Source organism: Monodelphis domestica, chromosome 2 (assembly GCF_027887165.1).
Source record: "Monodelphis domestica isolate mMonDom1 chromosome 2, mMonDom1.pri, whole genome shotgun sequence".
Classification (NCBI taxonomy): domain Eukaryota; kingdom Metazoa; phylum Chordata; class Mammalia; order Didelphimorphia; family Didelphidae; genus Monodelphis; species Monodelphis domestica.
Window position 1 is genome coordinate 157,452,993 of NC_077228.1, and position 11,705 is coordinate 157,464,697.

General features: G+C 39.2%; 1 protein-coding gene across 1 annotated transcript; it reads right to left on the reverse strand.

Moving 5' to 3' along the window:
- Positions 1–4,122: 4,122 nt before the first annotated feature.
- On the reverse strand, positions 4,123–10,930 carry MAP10 (microtubule associated protein 10). Its single transcript, XM_001378878.5, has one exon. The coding sequence runs from the start codon at positions 10,754–10,756 to the stop codon at positions 7,964–7,966; it is 2,793 nt and encodes a 930-aa protein (XP_001378915.1). The 5' UTR covers positions 10,757–10,930; the 3' UTR covers positions 4,123–7,963.
- Positions 10,931–11,705: the final 775 nt, after the last annotated feature.

Sequence of the window (11,705 nt, forward strand, 5' to 3'; positions counted from 1 at the left end):
CAAATACCACAATTTGTTCAGTCATTCCCCAATTGAAGGGCATCCCCTCATTTTCCAATTTTTGGCCACCACAAAGAGCGCAGCTATGAATATTCTTGTACATATATTTTTCCTTATTATCTCTTTGGGGTACAAACACAGCAGTGCTTTGGATGGATCAAAGGGCAGATGGTCTTTTATCGCCCTTTGGGTATAGTTCCAAATTGCCCTCCAGAATAGTTGGATCAATTCACAACCCCACCAGCAATGAATTAATGTCCTCACTTTGCCACATCCCCTCCAGCATTCATTGCTTTCCTTTGCTCTCTTGTTAGCCAATCTGCTAGGTGTGAGGTGATACCTCAGAGTTGTTTTGATTTGCATCTCTCTGATTATAAGAGATTTAGAACACTTCTTCATGTGCTTATTAATAGTTTTGATTTCTTTGACTGAAAATTGCTTGTTCATGTTCCTTGTCCATTTATCAATTGGAGAATGGCTTGATTTTTTTGTACAGTTGATTTAGCTCTTTGTAAATTTGAGTAATTAAACCTTTGTCTGAGGTTTTTATAAGATTGTTTGTTTGTTGTTTCCCTTCTGATTTTAGTTACATTGGCTTTGTTTGTACAAAAACTTTTTAATTTGATGTAGTCCAAATTATTTATTTTACATTTTGAGACTCTTTCTAAGTCTTTCTTGGTTTTAAAATCTTTCCCTTCCCAAAGGTCTGACATATATACTATTCTGTGTTCCCCTAATTTACTTATAGTTTCCTTCTTTATGTTCAAGTCATTCACCCATTCTGAATTTATCTTGGTGTAGGGTGTGAGGTGTTGATCCAAACCTAATCTCTCCCACACTGTCTTCCAATTTTCCCAGCAGTTTTTATCAAATAATGGATTTTTGTCCCAAAAGCTGAGGTCTTTGGGTTTGTCATAAACTGTCTCGCTGAGATCATTTACGCCAAGTCTATTCCACTGATCTTCCTTTCTGTCTCTTAGCCAGTACCAAATTGTTTTGATGACCACTGCTTTATAGTATAGTTTGAGACCTAGGACTGCAAGACCATCTTCCTTTGCATTTTTTTTTATGATTTCCCTGGATATCCTTGATCTTTTGTTCTTCCAAATGAACTTTCATCCTCTTTACCTTGTCTTTCATTTCCTTTTTCTCATCTTTCATCTTCTTCACCTCATCTTTCATCTCCTTTGCCTCATTTCCAGCTGGTTGATTTTGGCTTTCAAGACACTATTTTCTGTTTCCAGATTATTTATCTTAGTTTTTAAGTTCTTTTCCCAATTGTCTTCAGCCTCTCTTAATTGTGTTTTGAATTGCATTTTGAGTTCTTCCAAAGCCTATATCCAATTCACTAGGATTTCTGATTTTTCCTTGGCTGATCCCTCTCCCTCTGTTTCATTTGCTCTTTGCTTGTTACCTGTACTGAAGCTGTCTATTGTAATTTCTTTCTTCTTTTTCTGTTGTTTGCTCAGGTTTACCCCTTCTTTGCTTCCCGTATTTGTCTGTGCTCTTGCTCCTCTCATTTTTTTGTTGTTGTTGTTTTGGGGCTGTTAGTTTCCCCTCTTGGAGCTTTAACAGGAGATCTCTTGGTACAGTCTCTGGGGGAGGAATGTTGGCTTCCCTGTCCTTTGGAGGCTTTTGATCGGATTAAGTTCAACTGGCTTGGAGTGTATTTGCTCTGAGGCCTAAAACTCCTGGAAGGCTGGAGCCAAATGGAACGTCTCAGTTGCCCAGGCTCTCTCCAATTCTCCAGCTGCTTTTCCATTGCCTGCATTCCATGCTCTGAGCCTGGCACAGCACTGTCCTCAAGGTACACCAGTGCCTTTGCTCACCCAGAGGTTCCTGTCCTTGCGGGAGGCCTTGCACTCTACTGGGGGAGGGGTCCTGGCCTCCCTGAGCTCTGAAGACTCTTGATTGGATTAGGTTCAACTGGGTTGGTCTGGATGTGCCCCGAGGCAAAAACCTCTGGTGAGACTGGAGCCAGATGGAAGGACCCAGCCATGGGGCTACAGGCTCTTCAGTCTGTCTCTGGCTGCTTACCTGCCACCTGTGTTGGATGCTCTGAGCCTGACCCAGGTTGCTCTCAAGGTACACCCTCCAGACCAACACCTTTGCCCACCAAGAGGTTCCCACTGCCACTGGGGGCTCAGTGCTATGGGTGGGGGGGGGGGGCTTGGGACATTCCTTCTGCTTTCCCCTTAGACCCAAGTGTTCTAGGATTCTGGATTTGGAGGGGGTGTACCTTTTAAATTGAGTCCAGAAAGAGGGTTCCCCACCTCTGTCCTGTTGTTAAGTTTGAATTTCAATCCCCTAGGAGCATTCAGTTTGTGATAGGTAAGGAAGGGTTTTCAGAGGTCTGAACTTTTGCTGCTTCTAAGTCACCATCTTGACTCAGCCTCCTGGAGCAATCTTTTAAATAGGTGTTAATGGTCTGCAATTTTCCATTTGAAAACTGGTTGTTATCTCCTTAGATTAAATCATTCATTCCTTAAGGAAATCTTTTGTCTTTATCCTTTCCTGTTTTGGATTTTGGTTGCTCTTCCCATTATCTTCATTATTAACTTATTATAGTCTGTCATCAGCCAATGGCCAATTGGAAAGAGCCAATTGTACATTTGGTTATTTGATTCCACTCATACTTCTTCTGAATTCATCACAGAGCTCTGCTATCATAACTCTGTTATCTACCCCAGATTAAACACCAGCTTCAGCTCAATCTCTGGTTTTTAAGCTTGGTTCTCTTCTTTACTCACAATCTATAATGTTGTATCAGCAGTAGAGGACTATGGTAAGTAATGAAAGGCAGAACAACTAAACTTACAAGAATTGTTACAGGCAGCCAGAGAGGGCTATGAGAGCTAAACATAACAATATAGGACCCCAAAAGAATCTTTGCAAGTACAGGAGGTTTGTCTGAGCTCACAGAACTTGTGAATTGATAAGATCTTTAGCTGTTAAGAAGGGGATAATAGCACCTTACTCCCAAGGTGGTGAGGATCAAATGAGAAAATATTTGCAAAAGTGCTTAGCACAGTGCTTGCCATTATATGTGTTAAGTGCTTCCCTCCCTCTTTCATGCTCCTATGCTTCCCTTTGTATTCTGCTCATACCCATTCTACACAGACCATTTTCTTGGATTCCAGGCCCATTGCTCTATGCAGGAGTAGATACCCTAAAATGTTGAGGCAGAAAAAATCTGCACCAAAGAGGAAACAAGAAGGGACAAATCTGTGGCAAAGAGCAGAGAGTTCAAGGAGGGTCACTGGCCCTTACAGGCACATCTGTGCAAAGACTCAGTCTAATGTCACCAGTTGTACCTACCTTCTCAAAAACTGCAAGAAGTTCCAAGAAAAGGTCTGTTTTTCCCCTCTCCATGCCTATTAATAGTCACTGTAACATTATGCACATTTCTAAATTAATAATTTTGCCATGCTTACAAAGATACCAGGGGTTAGGCAAAAAGCAAACAAAAACCTTTGTCTAAACATTGGACATTTGCCTAATTGAGGGTTCTGAGCAATTGTAATTGTAATTATATGCCTAACTTTTCAGTTCCTACAGGGAATGAAGGAGACTTGAAGTGTTATTACTCCCCAAACCTCCTCTAGCCCCTCCCATCTTAAAATTAACTCCTTATTGGAATATGGTCTGGCTGCTTACATTTACAGAGATAAAGGCCATTAAGGGAGAAGAAGACAGAGAGAAAGATCATTGATTATCTGTACCTACAATACCTGCAGGCATCAGTGTTAATACTTGAATTGATATATAATGAAGTAAAACCTAGAAAATTATATGACATCATCTCTGAAACACTTAAACATTCTGATCAATAAAATGACCAATTTCTGGAGGACTAATGATTAATCATGCTTCCTTACTTCTTAGAAGTTATGATTTTAAGGAGTAGAATGAGATATAAATTTTTGGAAATTATCGATATTTGGTATTTCTTTTGCTTGCATATGCTCAGGAAGGTTTTTTCCCCTTCCAATTTTGTATGGGGAGTTGGGAGGGAGAGGTACTAATAAGAGTATTATTCTACCCCATCTCCACCCTTGTAAAAAAAGAAAACACAGAATGAAGACTTGCTAAAATGAAAAAGAGAAATTCAGACCAGTTAGCTTTGATATTAACATTGAATTTATTATACAAACATATTTTTGAATAAAGCAGAGATTTTTTTAAGCCCCTATCTTCCATCTTAGAATCAATACTGTGTATTTGTTACAAGGCAGAAGAGCGGTAAGGGCTAGGCAATGGGAGTTAAGTGACTTGCCCAGCGTTATGTAGTGTCTAAGCAAGATTTGAACCCAGGACCTCCCATCTCTAGGCCTGGCTCTCAATCCACTGAGCCACCTAGCTGCCCCTAAAGCAGAGGTTTAAAGGTTTTATTTGTAATTTTTATTATCTACTATTCTTTGTATATGGACATACTCAGAATAATGGATTTTTTAAAAAAGAGAAAATATTAGCAAGGTCACATAACCACTAATTGCAATGTAATTTGTTACACATAGTAAATACTTAGTAAGTTTGTTGAATTGAATTATATTTGTATATTTACATAACTGTTATTTGACATTTATTCTTATTTTATGAGAATGATACACTTTTTAAAGGAAAGAATATGAAGACAACAAAAATGAAAGTATTTCATAATCATTTTTTACTACTAAAATTTGTCTCTCTAACCCACTTTTAAATAAAATACTTTATCTTGGTCAAATTATTCTTCAATATCACTTTTAGCTATGCTTCCTCTGGTCAACAACCTAAAATAATTCCATTTCACAAAGTCTAAGTTTGACTTTTGACTTCAAAAGCTTGTGCTTGTAATTGGTAAAGTGACAGAACTTGGAAGCATGGAGGACAAAGTACAGGGCAAAGCAGGATGTGAGACAAGTATAAGCTGTGGTTTATCCAGAAATCTGTCCATGTAACATAGCAGGGGGTGGGGCAGAGAGGGAGGGACATGGTGTCAGGTGCCATTAAGGTAAAACCAGAAGTACCAACCGATTTACTAATTGTGAGTTCAAGAAGCATGGAAAATAGTTTTTTTTTTTTTTTTGGGGGGGGGAGTCCCAAAGGGATTCTGTGCAGAGTTGTGCAACCAGTGGGGAGATGCTTCATTCACTCAAATGGTCTGTTTTTCAAGTCTATTTTCCCACACTGAAGACAAGCATCTTTAGTTTGTGCTGATGTATCTTATCTGTTCAATTTACTTCTCAGTATTTTCCAACAGGGAACTTACATTCCACTCAAACTACTCTACTCTCTATCCCATCAATATACTTGGATCAGTCATACTTCTGTGCCTTTGTTACAATTGATTTCTTTCTCCTCTGTTCTAAAATTTCCTCCTCTCCTCTAAAATTTTTTTCTTCCTCCCCTCTACAAACAATCCAATTTCTACTCCCTTAAAAAAATTTTTAATAACAAATTTCCAGATAAGTTTTCCAAAGTTATACGATCCATATTATTTCCTTCCCTTCTTCCCTCCCCTCTCCCAGAGCTGACAAGCAATTCAATCTGGGTTATGCATATATTATCACTAAAAACACATTTCTATATTATTCATTTTATAAGTGAATAATCTTATAAAACCAAAACCCCAAAATACATACCCAAATAAAAAAGTAATAAATCATGTTTTTATCCACATTCCTACTCCAACAGTTCTTTCTCTGGAGGTGGATAGCATTCTTTTTCATAACTTTGTCAGTATTGTCCTAGAAAGTTGTATTGTTGTTATAGTAGCAAAGTCTATCACATTTCATCATTCCACAACATTGTAGTTACTGTGTATAATGTTCTCCTGATTCTGTTTATTTTACTCTGCATCAGTTCATGTAGGTCTTTCCAGCTTTTTCTGAAATCATTCTGTTCATCATTACTTGTCGCATAAAAGTATTCTATCACCATCACATACCAGTTTTTTCAGCTATTCCCCAACTGAGGGACAGCTCTTTAGTTTCTAATTCTTTCCACTACAAAAAGATGAGCTATTAATATTTTTGTACAAATACCTCTTTTCCCATTCTTTTTTATCTCTTTGGGATACAGACCTAGTAGTGGTATTTACTCAGTTGTTTTTTTTTGTTTGTTTTGTTTTTTAGGCAAAGCTCCCATTCCACCTCCTCCCTATATCTTCTCAACCTACTTATTTGTAGACAGTGGTCCTTAATGGTTACCTTCCATTTGAAATGAGCAAATTGTTCTAGAAACTATTTCTAGAACCTCAGAAGTAATCTAGTACAATTGCTTCATTTTTTCAGAGAAGGATACTATGATCCATAGAGGTTAAGTGACTTATCCAGGGTCATAGTAGAACAATGATTCAAACACAAGTTCTCCAACTCCAAAGTCATTTTTATCATAAACAATATTAAGATAACAAAAGGTAAATTTGTTGGGGGAGGGTTGCGAGTTGGGAGAGCTGAACACTTCCTGTTCCTATTTGGAAGAAGGTAGATTTAAGCCTAAATCCTAAATCCTTGCCTCCAACCCAGATCTACATAGGGATAAGCACATATAACACTATTTTTGTCACTTAAGATTTTGATAGCACCAATGCGATTGTTTAGTTGTACTTTATAAGTAATTGGGGCAAACTGCTACCAGTCCATACTTCAGTAATTGACAGTATCTATAGACAAGCCTCCCCCATTACACACAGAAAACTGGGCCTCATAGCACTCTTTTATAATAACTATCCTTTAGGATTTACAGCTGGATGGTGCCTCCGATATATTTGAAGTCAGATATCTGTGTTCAAACCTCATCTTTGTCACTAAATACATCATCATCAACCAAGTCACTTAAAACTCTCAGGACATCTACTTCTTCATGTATAAAATGATGGGATTGGACTAATAAATCTATGATTCTATGACTTACCCACAATTACGTGGGTAATAAGTACCAGATCTAAGGCTTGAATCTGAAGCCTTTGAATCCAAACATATAGTATAAATAATAGAATTTTCCATCAAAAGCACGAAATGCTCATTCCTATCGCTAAGATGATACAGGTATGGCACAAAATTTAAGATATAATATTACAATTCAATACAATACTTATTTTATTAGTCTTTAAGATTTTATCATTAATCCTTTCCCTTCACAGTTCCCTTAAGAAATTCTTAACTTTTGCTTTATTTCTGATTCAGGTCCACATTCTCTTTCATATATATGGATTGTCATTTAAAGTTGAAGTCCCTATTCCTAAAGCTTCCTTCATAGCTATGACCTGTCTTCAAACCTCACTCTGTTGTTCCTTGCTTTTTTGCTCTCCACCAACAAAGCAAAAATGAAAAAATAAAACAATTTGTACATTTTTATATTAGTAGTCCAAATATTTGTTCCTTATCAATAATAATTTTTTCAGTGGCTTTATCTTTCCTTTGGAGGAATATTTTATGCCTACTCCCTTTCCTCAGGCCTGTTTTCTATATAAATTGTAATTACACCCACTAGGATACAATAACATTGTATTTAGGGATTACATTTTATGTCTTTATATCACTCATAATGGTTAGAACAGCAACCTGAATACAAAGGAGATGCCCCAAAATGAAAAACAACTCCTCTAACCATTTAAAATTGTCTTCATAGGACCCTCTCTTTTCTTCCCCCTAGCATAAGCATTGCTTTTTATTCCCAACTTCTTTGGACGCTTTAGATAGTTCATTGAACAATTTCTAAATCCTTTGTACCTTTTCATATATACCTCTAAACACAAAACCTTATAAGGCTTATAATGGTTTCATGACCTACTCCAAATTACTTCTCGAGGAACACTGATTTTGAACAGTAACAGCATGGTATATAAGCAAAATTTTATTTTGCATTTCCATAATGAATGTATTCACATAATTTGTATATAAAAATAAGCAATATAAATGCTATAAAAATTCAGTATATACTACATCTTTAAAACGTTAAATATGAAAAAATTCCAATCTTACACTGTATACCCAGGAAGCTTATTTATTACTAACTCACAAATGTCTTTGTACTGATTGCAAATATTTAGTGAGCCAAGTTCATCATTTTCTTCAAACTGATCTGAAGTAAAGCTATCCAGAGCACTAAGTTCTAGTTCAGACACATTAGATGGCAAATAAGAACTCACTTGGGAGGTTCTCAGGGACTGGCTTTTTTCTAAAGATTTTTGACCAGTTCTTGGATTAGATTTATCAACAATCCCTTGACTACTCATTTCAGAATTATGAATGCTATTTTGATCATTTTGTTTTTTCTTCCTTTCACTCCAATGTGAAGAGATGTCACTGCTAGAGATATTACTTGCATCTACTAGACTTTTGCCCTGAGACTTTGAAAGATGAGATTTTTTATATGAATGCACTGGCAAGCCAGCTGAAAAAGGTGGGGTAAGAATAGAATTAATTTCACTTTTATGACTTTTTCTAGATGTTCTAGATTCACTAGACTTACCATCAGTATCTAAATAAGAATAACTGAGGTTATTTGCTTCCAGTTCAGGCATGCTATCATGAATTCTAGAACTTCCAATAGTATCATCAACACTGGAGAAATCTTCAGAATAGCAAGGGCTAGTAAAGTCTTCAGAATACTTTACTTCTAGTACACTTTCAGAATAGCTATTTTTACTTGATTTATTATCATCTGAATCAAGAGAATGAAAGTCGGAACCCACAGTTTCAACCTGTCTGTCACTTGCTCCATTACTGTAATCTACAATATTGTCTTTTCTACTATGCTCTGAGCCAATATCTAGATGACAGACTTTTACTTCTTTCTCAAATAGTTCTGAAACACTTGTAGGAGTGACCTTCTTCGTTAAAATGGGGCTTATCACATTGTCTTTTTCTATAGCTGGTTCCTTATTTATTTTGACTTCAATATTTATCTCCTTTTCAGTTCCAGTTTCTGAAACATCCGTTTCTTTTGTAAAGCTTTGGCCTTCAGATTCTACCTCATTTTGCTTTAAACTTTTAATGTTTTCAGCAAGAACATCTGAAGTAGAACACAGATTGCTGGGAAGTGTGTTTGGCTCCCCATGCTCCTCTGTATAACTTTTTTCTTTAGATGATGGGAGCCTAAGCTTTTCTGTTTCTGGCATTTCTGTTTGCATTTTTCTATACTGTTCTCTTTTTTCATGTAGTATTAACATGGCTGGGTTTGTACGCTTTAAACGGAGTTTGAGTGTATTTGTAAGGCCATAAAACAGCTTTCTTTTTTGAACTACCTTTTTGGGGATGCTATGTTTTTTTTCAAAACACACTTCTTTTTTGAGACTGTGTTCAACCTGGTTGCTTGTTAATTGAGGATTTAAGTCCTTTTCTTTTTCCCTGGGTAAAAACTTGTCTCCAACTTCTTCAGTTTTACCAGTAGCATTTTTGGAAGGTTCTGGAGCCTTCCCATCCTCAGGCCTGTATAACCAGGCTAAGTGAGGGTGTATACCAGTAGCAGTTGCAAGGGGCTGGTTATATAATAAAGATAACTCAACCAACAAAGCATTTAATAGAGGCAGCTGCCTTATTGTGTCAAGTTTATCTTGATCAAAAAATTCACCTCGGTCAGGATGAGATTGGGCCATTGAAGTTTGATTCTGATCTGATGGTACCTCATGGTTCCTTACCATGGGGCATGGGGCTATTTCTTCCTGAACCACATCATCTGATTCTTTAGGTACACTGATTTGAGGTACAGTTATGAATCTGCCCTTAGCTGGAGGGACCTTTTTTGGCTCCAGATGAGAATAATACAGAGGTGGTGGGCAAATTATGTTAGTTTCAAGTTCTAATTCTGTGACTTCCTGATTTGTTGCATTAATGTTTTCTCTAACTTCATTTAATCCCATAATCTCTGACTGGGAAGAATCTGTCAACTCTAAATCTTTATCACTTCTCTTGCATTTACTGGGAGTTTTAACTATCTTAATCACATATTCCTGCTGCTTTGGTTTAGTTTTGTCACAGGTAACTATCTCAATTACATCATCCTGCGGCTTGGGTTCTTCCAAATCTTCTAAATCCTCTGGCTCCACTTGAGCAAAGCTTATGAATGGTGGAGGAGATGGCTGTTTCTCCTGTGGGGCTGGAGATACACTCTCATTTGTCCTCATTTCCTCCACCCTACTGACCAGAGCTCCAGCAGCATTGCTCTCCCCCTCCCTCTGTAAGGTCACAGGTGTCTTTGGGGGAATGTGGCCCAGCAAAGTACTCCCCAAATCAGTCAAGCGATAGCCCAGGTAAATTTGCCCAATTTGCTCCCCCATTAGGTCTCTCAGGATATAAAGACCTCGGTGGCCCTGGGAAGCTCCCGTTGTAGAGAGCCCATTCGCCTCTCCTCCAATGAGCCCTCGGGCTGCGGGGGCCAGTGAGATGCTGCAGCTGCCCAACAGCTTTGGAGCCGGGGTTGGGTTCCCGGGGGGCACTGTCAGGAGCAGCGCATAGAGAGGTGAGAAGCCCAACAGACGCTGCAGGGTGGCCGCACCCAAGCGGAAAAGGCAGGACTTGCCGCGGCCGAAAGGGAACGAGCCAGGTCTGGAACCACGGGAAAGAGCGACAGGGCCTCCTGGAGGGTACACCAGCAATGTGGGGAAGTCCAGAAGACGGAAGGCCACAGCCAGACGGAGAAAACTGGACGGGAGCGGCTCGGCCTCCTCTTGGTCCTCAGGCGGGAGGAGCCGCGCCTCCAGGTGTACCCAGTCCACCAGCAGTTCCAGGGAGAAGAGCCTCTCAGAATCGGATACGGTCACAGCAGCCATCTCGTTGCCCCCAGAGATTAAGACGCCTCCGCGGCTGGGGATGGGAAGCGGAACCGAGGAACTGAGATCTCGCGAGAATCTGGGAAGGAAGACGCTGGGAAGACGGAAGAGACTAGACTAGAAAAGGGGGCGGGGCAGTCGTAGTTTTTCGCTAGAGTGGTGGGATGTAATTTCAGTTAGTGGGACTTTTCTCTCTCGTCTCTTTCTTTCTGAAATAGGAATCTTCTGATTTGTTCCCTTAAAGTGTTCCTCTCCTAAAGAAGGAGAGGACCTAGGTTCAAATACTACCTCTGTCACTGCTTATGGGACCTGGGACAGCTCTCTTAACCTCATTGAGCCTCAGTGATTCATCTGCAATAAGAGGTGGGTGGGGCTAGATGGCCCCTAGGTCCCATCCACCTCTAAACCACAAAGATATTCTGATCCTTCCAGCTCCACCTGGGAGGTTAAGGTCCCTGTAGCCAGCCTTTTTTCTTTTGAGCCTAGGAGGTTGCGGTGTGTGTGGGGGGGGCGGGGGGGGGGGAGTAGGGGAGAGAGAGGTGGGGAAGGAATTGGAGTCTTGAAATCCAAGAACTCTTACTTCCCAGGAACTACTCTCTTATTGTGGGACAAGAAGAAACAGGTTCTGGGGGAGGGGTGTCCCCACAGCCTGCCTTTTCCCTGATGGCTACTGTGTCTGAGAAAACAATTTAAAAAAATACAAACCCTTTAAGACATTTTGGATGCACAGCAGGTCAAGCTAAAAGATATTAGGAACTATAGGGAAAGCGCTAAACATGTATGATAGATATATATGATAGTAATTTCTAATGTCTCTATATGCTTTAAGATTTGAAAAGCTCCTTTTATAAATGTAAGTGTTAAGGTCCGGGTTTTCACTCACCACCAAGGAAATCCCGACAATGTAATCAAGCAAGGAGAAAGCCTTTATTGGGAAAACTGATACGCG